General features: G+C 40.9%; 2 protein-coding genes and 2 pseudogenes across 2 annotated transcripts; 1 reads left to right on the forward strand and 3 right to left on the reverse strand.

Moving 5' to 3' along the window:
* Positions 1-1380: 1380 nt before the first annotated feature.
* LOC102021360 (heat shock transcription factor, Y-linked-like) lies at positions 1381-2764 on the reverse strand. Its single transcript, XM_005405513.1, has one exon. The coding sequence runs from the start codon at positions 2706-2708 to the stop codon at positions 1485-1487; it is 1224 nt and encodes a 407-aa protein (XP_005405570.1). The 5' UTR covers positions 2709-2764; the 3' UTR covers positions 1381-1484.
* Positions 2765-4072: 1308 nt separating this feature from the next.
* Positions 4073-5144, reverse strand: LOC102012868 (annotated as a pseudogene).
* Positions 5145-6209: 1065 nt separating this feature from the next.
* On the reverse strand, positions 6210-6859 carry LOC102013182 (annotated as a pseudogene).
* Positions 6860-6958: 99 nt separating this feature from the next.
* Positions 6959-7846, forward strand: LOC102013514 (vomeronasal type-1 receptor 4-like). Its single transcript, XM_005405545.1, has one exon. It carries the CDS (start codon positions 6959-6961, stop codon positions 7844-7846), a length of 888 nt encoding a protein of 295 aa, XP_005405602.1.
* Positions 7847-8318: the final 472 nt, after the last annotated feature.

Raw genomic sequence — 8318 nt, forward strand, 5'->3', positions numbered from 1 at the left:
ACATTTCACTCCTATGGACTTAACTCAGCTGACAGAGTCACAGCTGTTATGGTGTCCAGGAATATACTGTCACTTAAAAGGCAGGTCCCAGCATCATCCATTCATTCATCATATTTCTTCCCATCACAACTTGAACAAACCAGCAGACGGGAAGGTGCTTAGAAATCATCTAGGGGAAGGGATGATTGGAAACCAGAAAAGTGTAACTGAAGCAAGTATGTAGCCTGTGATGAACCTAAAACTAGCTGCTTTTACTTCCTTGGAACTCCTTCATGATTGAATGCACAAATTAGAAGAAAGAAAGAAACCACTTCTGAATGGTGTTAGGGACCCAGCACTGATGTGCAACTCTGACAGCTAATTCCTCACATGTCCCATCCAGCTGGCTCTGCACAGCGACTGCACAGCTGAAGCTTCCAGAGCCAGTGGCTATGTTTGACAGGGAACACTAAAGAGAAAGTGCAGAAGTTATTGGAGCATCATGTGGGTGCATGAATTTTCTCTTATGAGTACCCAGATCAGCAAACAGCACCCAGGGCAGCAAACAGCCCACAGAAGATCCGTAGAGGTCCCCTGAGCTGTATTCTGGTACCTACTCCCTAAAGGCAACCCTGATTGGAGCACTTTCATTCTCAATGCTTCATGCGCTGGAAACATATTAGAAAAGTTACCACCTATGACTCTATGATAATTCTTCCTAATTAGTTCCTGGCTCAGGTGTTTAATGAAAAGGATTCAGGGACAATGTAACCAGCTTCTAGAAACCTGGACCCCAGAGAGAACTGCACATCACCGCAGTGCTTCCTGCTCATTACTTCACATTCACTGTAATTTGCATCAGAAGGTTTCTGGACTCCTCAGATTATGGGCCACAGGGAGAGAGAACAGAGTGATGTCCCAGGGACAGAGATGGTGCCAAAGGAATCATTTGCCCCTGGTGAAGCAAAGACGCCTAGCACTGATAGCTTGACAAAAGTGACAGCTTGCTGTGAGCCCTTGGATGCAGACAGGATAAAAAGGGCCTGACCAGTTCTGCTCTGCCAGAAATTGTACCGGGAATGGGCTGCACAGACTGCGTAAGTGAGTACACCTGACTCTGTAGACAAGAGCTGCCTTTGGCTGTGGAAGGGAAGTACTGGAGGAAGGTTGGTTAGTGGCAGGAGCAGGAGAGGAAGGTCTGAGCACTCTGTCACTTGTGGAAAAGTCAGGTGGCAGGACATTTGCATATCTGCTATTATTTACAAAAAGCAGGAAAATATGATTGACATTTTCTAAGGAGAAATTATGTATGTGATAGTCTACAGACCAAATGGGGACCTGAGAAATTGCAGAACTTTGGAGGGAAATTTTAAGTCTTGGAAATTTTTTTTTTTTACAAGGTTAGTATGGAGTTTTATTGCTCGAGTAAGAGAACAGACTTTAGGTATTTCCCCCCATATATTTTGTTCCTGTTTTCCTGCAAAATCTGGTTCTTCTTTGTTAGATCAGTTGTAATTAGGATGATGTTGGTACACTGCAGAGGGCTGATGGACTGACCTTGCAAGCAAGGTGCCAGATGCATCAGTTGCCACAGGCATTGAAAACCGTGGGTTACCTGTTGGCGTCACATTATAGACAGGAGCCTCACTGGATGAGAAAGCAGGATATACATTCAGGAACATAGAGGGTTGCCTCACCACACCAACATAATTGTTCTGGAGAGGAGACATGATATGATATTGAGAAGTAGCTGTTGTAACGAAGTTGACAGTTGAATCAGTTGCTTGAGTGTAGCTGTCATTTGAGAGCATATGCATGGTACGGAGTGGATGCAAAACAGCATGCTGATTTATTACAGTTAGTTCTGATGATCTACATGACGTCAATGATAGTGAAGATAAATCACTTCTTCGTTGGTCAGTTGTATTGGCAATTCTCCGGCAGGTCGACCGGTTTGTTAAGTTTGGAGAGGACGAAAATAAGCTCTTTTCACTACTTTCAGCAAGTAATCCCGAATTTAGATCACCCAGGTTATCCTCTGCTCGATGATTCCTCTTACTGAAACTGGGAACTAGTGCACGAGATACTGGACAAGCCTTTTTAATCCTGACTCTTCTTTTCATTCTTACTAAGAGTTGTGGATATCCTCGTTTAAAATTTGGATGTCGATAGAACTGTAACTTGTTTAAAACAGAGGCTTCATTTTCTTCTGCCAGGAAGTCAGCAAGAGAAGCAGATCTTTGAAATGTCTGTTTCAGTTTACTGAAGCCATAAAGGTTAAGCTGTCTAACTAAACTTTGCATACTAGTAGTTTCAAATATTCTGCAAGGGCTCTTCCTTTCCAAAACTTCCTTTATAAAAAGTTCTTCGTTAATGACTATTGATGTACCAGCCTCATCCCACCCAATAGACTTAAATTTTTCACTTTCAACTAATTTCCACAGTTTCCGGGGAAAATTTAGAGAAAGAAAGTCACTATCTTCATCTGGTTCAGAGATATTGAATGCATACTTTGGTCTTTTTACAAAGAGTCCCTGAGACAAAACTTTAAAAGCTTCTTCCTCAATCAGGGACCTTAAGTCCAAGTCTTCAGTGAATGTGTAATCACATACAGAAGATGTAATACAAGTTTCTGAACCAGTGGATTCATCTTTAAAAGAAGCATCTTGAATTCCTGCAGAAGTCTCTGCCGTATCAATTTTTTCCTCAGTATCTCTTCTCACCTGCATGCTTTTGAGCACTGAGCTTCAAATACTGTTTCAGTAGGCCCACAGTTAAACCGACCCGAAGCATCACAATGCTCTACCCGAGTAGCTATGACATCACAAAATGGCTTGTCTCCTAGCAATTAATGTGCAACATCCAGCTTAAGTCTATTTTGAGGTTTGTGAGGATTCTGAAGTTTCTGAGGTTGATTTACATGGGGGATCCTCCAAATTTCATTTCCACAGAATCTTTTATTTTTTTTTATTTTAAAGATAAAGGAATGAAAACATATTAGCAAACACACATACATTTACAAAATAACACAAAAACAATACAAGCAATACTGAATTTCAGGCAAGGTGATAGGAAATTAACAATGGTTGTTGTACTACATATTGACATCTTCAAAGTGGTTACTCAGGAAAATAAATATAGATATTGTGAAACGAAAGGAAACTGCTCAAATGTAAAGAACAACTGGGATGAGGGAAAAGAGAAAAGAAGAGGAAAATTATGTATATATGTATACACAGGATAGCTAACATCGGTTGTACTACTGAATTCAATTCCTTTTTTGAAAGGAACAGTTAATGTTTATTTGTTTGATCAATCTTACAGGACACGTTTTTTAGCTTTACTTTTTCCATGAGAAGGTAGGATGCACAAAATATGCACAGTAGTAGCATCCATTTTCTTATGAATGACTCAAGCCTATTACTTAGGCTGGCGTAACACTCCATGGTATGTAAATGCCACCTTGTCATTATTGACTGATCTGATGATATACACTTGGGTCACATCCAATATCAAGCATATGAATTTTGCTGGTATAAACACGGGTTTGCATGACTGTCTGTCATATGATGTCTCTAAATCTTTGGGGAAATATACAGAAGGAGACTAGTTGGGTGAAATGGAATTTCTATTTTCTGTTTTGTGAAATCTCCATGAAGATTTCCATAGTGGTTCTACTAGTTTCCGATGCCACCAACCTTGTAGAAGTTTTCTTTTTTCCCTGCAAACTCTCACAGCATAAGTTGCCATTTGTTTTCTCGATAATGATCATTCTTTCCAGGATGAAATGGAAACTCAGTGTTGCTGTAATGTGCAGTTCCACAATGGCCTGCAGTGTTGCGCATTCACTCATGTATTTAGTGATCATTTGTACTTCTTCTGAGAAGTGTCTGTTTATTTTGCTTCCTTATCTTTTGATTATTTACCTTTAAATTTGGGAGTCTAATGTTTTCAGTTCTCATATAGTCTAGAGTTGAGCCTCCCATCTGCAGAAGGACTGGCAGAAGTTTTTCCTGCCCATTCTGTAGGCTGTTTTCACTGGGCACATATAGTTGTAAACTATTGCTGGTGATATAGTTCAGCAGCACAGTTCCTACCCAGCAACTGTGAGGTTGTTACTTTTATTTCCACTCTGTTTGCCCAGCTGCTCCTGTAGGTCTGAGCCAAACATGGCCACTTGTCCATCATAACGGTTCTGCTGCAGCAGGCATTTCTCTTCCCTGGAGCCTTCTTGGTCCTCAGGGAGACACTCAAGGGCACTGAAGTAGAGCCACTGCCTGATGGGCATAAACTTTCCTGAACAGGCCTTCATGACCTCCTGGGCAGCCAGGCCCCCAATGAAAGCATTTATGGGTGCAAGGTCACCAACTGCTACCTAGGCCAACTTCCGAATCAAGTCTTCATCCAGGTTGTTCTGCTGGACTGCAGGCAGGGCTCGAACATTCACATCTTGGGCTAGGGCTACCACTTCTTCTGCATCCTCCTCATTATGTGGCTTCAGTTGCTGCTTGTACTGAACACAGAATTCATGTAGGGCCTGGAAGCCAATGTGCACTTGTGCAGGTTGAGAGTAGTTAGCAAAGCCTGTTATCACAAAGTCTGGCTCTGCCAGTGAGGCTACTAAGGGTTTAAAACTAAGCTTCTTAGATACTTTGGCCTGATGTACAATGCCTCCACAGACATAATCAGAGAAGCTGGAGGTATCACAGATACTGAACATATAGGGACCTAGGACTTTGCTTTTCTATGGGGTGCATGCCATTGAGTTCACCCATGCCCTGAACTTCTGAGGAGACATAATTGCCACTCTTAAATCCATGCTCGGCTTCCTCCAGTCAGGTTACAATTCCAGGGCTGTCCTTGAAGACCACAGAAACCACAGCATTCAGTGGCTTCTCCCCAGTGGAATCTGTGAGAATCATTTCCTCTCTAAAGTCACAGAAGAGCTGCCTGTAGCTGGTATTGCAAAGGAGTGTTGGCAAGAACCACCACCTGGAAACCACTAAGAAAGTCCTTCTCCAGGGGTCCAGTGTAGGTGCTGACAGGCACGTAGCTGTTGAGTTCAGCAAGGTGAGGGGATGACATCTCAGCTCAGTTTTTACCAATATCCTCCTCATGAAGATAGTACTGGGAGTAGAGGTCAGATCGCTGGGCTGTGCCTTCATCATGGAGAGTGACAGCCTTTACGCACCCACCAAGGATGATATTCTTTGCAATCTCCACACCTAGGCCCCGCAAACCTGACACCAGCACACTGGATTTCTGGAGATGTTTCACTGACTCATGACCCAACATATATAGTTGATGGGAGTAAAGAGCTTCATCAATGTCGGTTTCAGAAATACTTTAATAAATTGTGTATTGAAAAACTAAATACATTTGAGTTAGAAAATCATACCATACTTCAAGAATACTTATAACATTCAAATTATTGAAAAAGAATAATATGTACATAATTATATAAATTATAAAATGTAAATCAATGGATTACTTGAAAATCAATTTCATAAAACAGACAAAAGAGGAATTATAAAGCTCAAATAAATTTACTAAATAAATTATGTAGATAAAGTGAAACATCATTGCAACATATAAAAAATGGCTTTTTGTGGGTGGCACATACCTTTAATCCCAGCTACATAGGAGGCTGAGGAAGGACAACTGTCAGTGCAATTGAGGAAGATCCTGTATCTAAACTAAAACAAACAACAGAAACAAAAATGATAACAGTGGCACAGGGTGCGCTATTCCATGTCAAAAGGGAAGAATTTGGGAATACAAAGGAAGGATTGAAACAAATAGGACTGAAATTCATCAGAACAAACATTAAATCCTACGGCCACACAGCCAGCATCTCAGTAACATGATATGAGCTCTAAACGGCATGGGTAGCCCCAACCCTATGGCCTTGCTAGCAGCAGCTAGTGTATCTACTAAGCTACAAAATGTGGTCCAGTAGCTCCAAATTAACTCTCTCTATATAATGTACGTTAATTCTGCAACACAATATTATTCCAAAGTCATACTTATTTTGAAAATTGATCATCTTTATTTCACAAAGATACACAGACACCATTAATGTAAGAATCCATACATTATGGTTTCTGAACATTTACTCACTAGTGGTTTCTGTGATAGGTTGTTGTCCTTTGTGGTTCAGGGAAAGCTTAGATGGCTGATGTTTGTAAGAGCCCAACTTTTCTTCCTTTTTACCCAGCAAGTTAATCTTTTCAGGAGTCTTGCCAGATGTTTTCTTTGGTTGCCTCTCCCTGTCACTGCTTAATTTGATAGATTTCATTTTCTAGTTGAACAACAGTCTGTTCTATCATGTAATTCTTTCTGACCAGCGATATCCAATTTGACTCCATTTCTCTCAGTTTAGATCCAACTGAGAGTTGCACGTTCCTCCACTGCCAGTTTAAATCTTGAATATGTTTCCTTAATTTCCGAAGCTCTTTCTGTGTGTGTTCAATCATATGAACTGGATTTTCGTTATATACTTTCCAGGCATTATATCCATGCTGTGACATTAGTTCCAGATTCTCATTTCAAACTGCCTGATGCTCTACTTGGAGCATAGAACTGTTTACAGATTCTTGCCATGCACAGTGTCATTTTTCTGACCAGAAGAAGGGGCTGGAACCTCATTCTGTTTCAGACTGAACAATTCAATTGGTTGTCAAGCAGCCAGTCTTTCATATTTGTTTCTCATTATGTCAATTTCAAGAGCAGAATAATCCGGGGTTGCTGAGTAGCTCAGGTAATTCTTAGTAGGTTGGTATCTGTGAATTTCCTCCTCTATGAGTGCCTCAGCTTCTTCCCTCGTGCCTTGTGCTTATTAGCTTGGCAGATGTGGTCAAACAAAACTGATCTTGATCATGTTCAGACTCAGAAAACTCAGAGGAGAGTATGTACTCTTGGATGGCAGGCATGGGTTTGGTGGCTGGAGAGGCAGTAGTGACTGCCCTGCCACAAAAAAATGGCTTTCAACCTTGTTAAAGGAGTCATTTTCTTCTTTCTAACCGGACTTGGCACGGTGATGAACATCTCTGTTTTTATGAATTATATATGCATCATTGGAAGCACTGAGAAGAAATCTATGCACCTTATTCTCATCCATTTGGTTTTTACAAATACCATACTGCTTCTTTCCAAGGGAATTCCAAGGACAATAGCAACTTTTGGCTTGAGAAACTTCCTGGACAACATAGGTTGTAAGATTGTTGTTTACCTGGAGCGGGTGGCCCGGGGCCTCTCCATCTGCACCAGCAGTCTCCTCACTGTGGTTCAGGCCATCACCATTAGTCCCAGACATTGTGGATGGAGGAAGCTCAACCCCAAATCAGCATGGCACATTTTTTCCTTGTTTCTACTATTTTGGATTCTGAATTCCTTGATAAGCATAAACTTGTTCTATATCATCACAAATATCAACCTGAACTCATCAAAAACAGGTGAAAATGACTCCTATTGTTTTCTACCAAGAAGCCAGAAAATTAACTGGATTTTTCTCACTCTCTTCACCCTGAGAGACACCATGTGTCAGGGTGTCATGGGTGGATCTAGTGTCTACATGGTGTTTCTTCTCCACAGGCACCATCAGCGTGTTCTCCACCTGCAGCTCTCCAAGTTCCTCTACAAAACTCCACCTGAGGTCAAAGCTGCTCAAAGTGTTCTTCTTCTGATGTTTTCTTTTCTTTTTTTTTATTGGACAGATTGTTTCCTATCTTTATATTTAATTTTCGCCTTCAAGAATGAATCCATAACAAACAATCTTCAAGAATTTCTGATACTTGGTTATGCAATACTCAGCCCATTTGTGCTGATTCACAGATATGAACACCGGAGTAAATGCTGGCATGCTTAATAGCATGGAAAGACATCAAGAAATTGTGTTTCATTCATCTTTCCTGTAAGTAGTGGGAATATACTCTTCATTCTGTTCTTCTGTGCAGAAGAAAAGTATCTTGCCAAAATGATTATGTATGTACAGGTTTATTATCAGACAATAATCCTGGTGACCTGCATCCCTAAGCTGAAATACAGATCCTGGAAAAGTAAGTGTTGGATGTGATGGTGCATGCTTGTAATCCCATCTTTCTGGAAGCCTTAAACAGGTGGATTTCAAGTTGGAGTCCAGCCTGGGCAACTGAGAGAATTAGCAAGACCCTGCGTAGGTATAAAAAAAATTTAAAAGGGCTGAAGTGCTAACGCATTGGGTGGAATTCCTAGTAAAACACACACACACACACATTGTACAGAAATCTTTCTTCACTCAGCCACCCACTAGAAGTGCTTTTCTTCTAATGCTTGAAGGATTGGTCTTTTATTAGCCCTGT

Source organism: Chinchilla lanigera, unplaced genomic scaffold (genome assembly GCF_000276665.1).
Source record: "Chinchilla lanigera isolate Chin_1 unplaced genomic scaffold, ChiLan1.0 scaffold00093, whole genome shotgun sequence".
Lineage (NCBI taxonomy): Eukaryota > Metazoa > Chordata > Mammalia > Rodentia > Chinchillidae > Chinchilla > Chinchilla lanigera.

What these genes read in the sequence shown, in the direction of transcription:
- LOC102013514 (XM_005405545.1), top strand. Translation starts at nt 6,959, where the DNA reads ATGGCTTTCAACCTTGTTAAAGGAGTCATTTTCTTCTTTCTAACCGGA.
- LOC102021360 (XM_005405513.1), bottom strand. Translation starts at nt 2,708, where the DNA reads ATGCAGGTGAGAAGAGATACTGAGGAAAAAATTGATACGGCAGAGACT.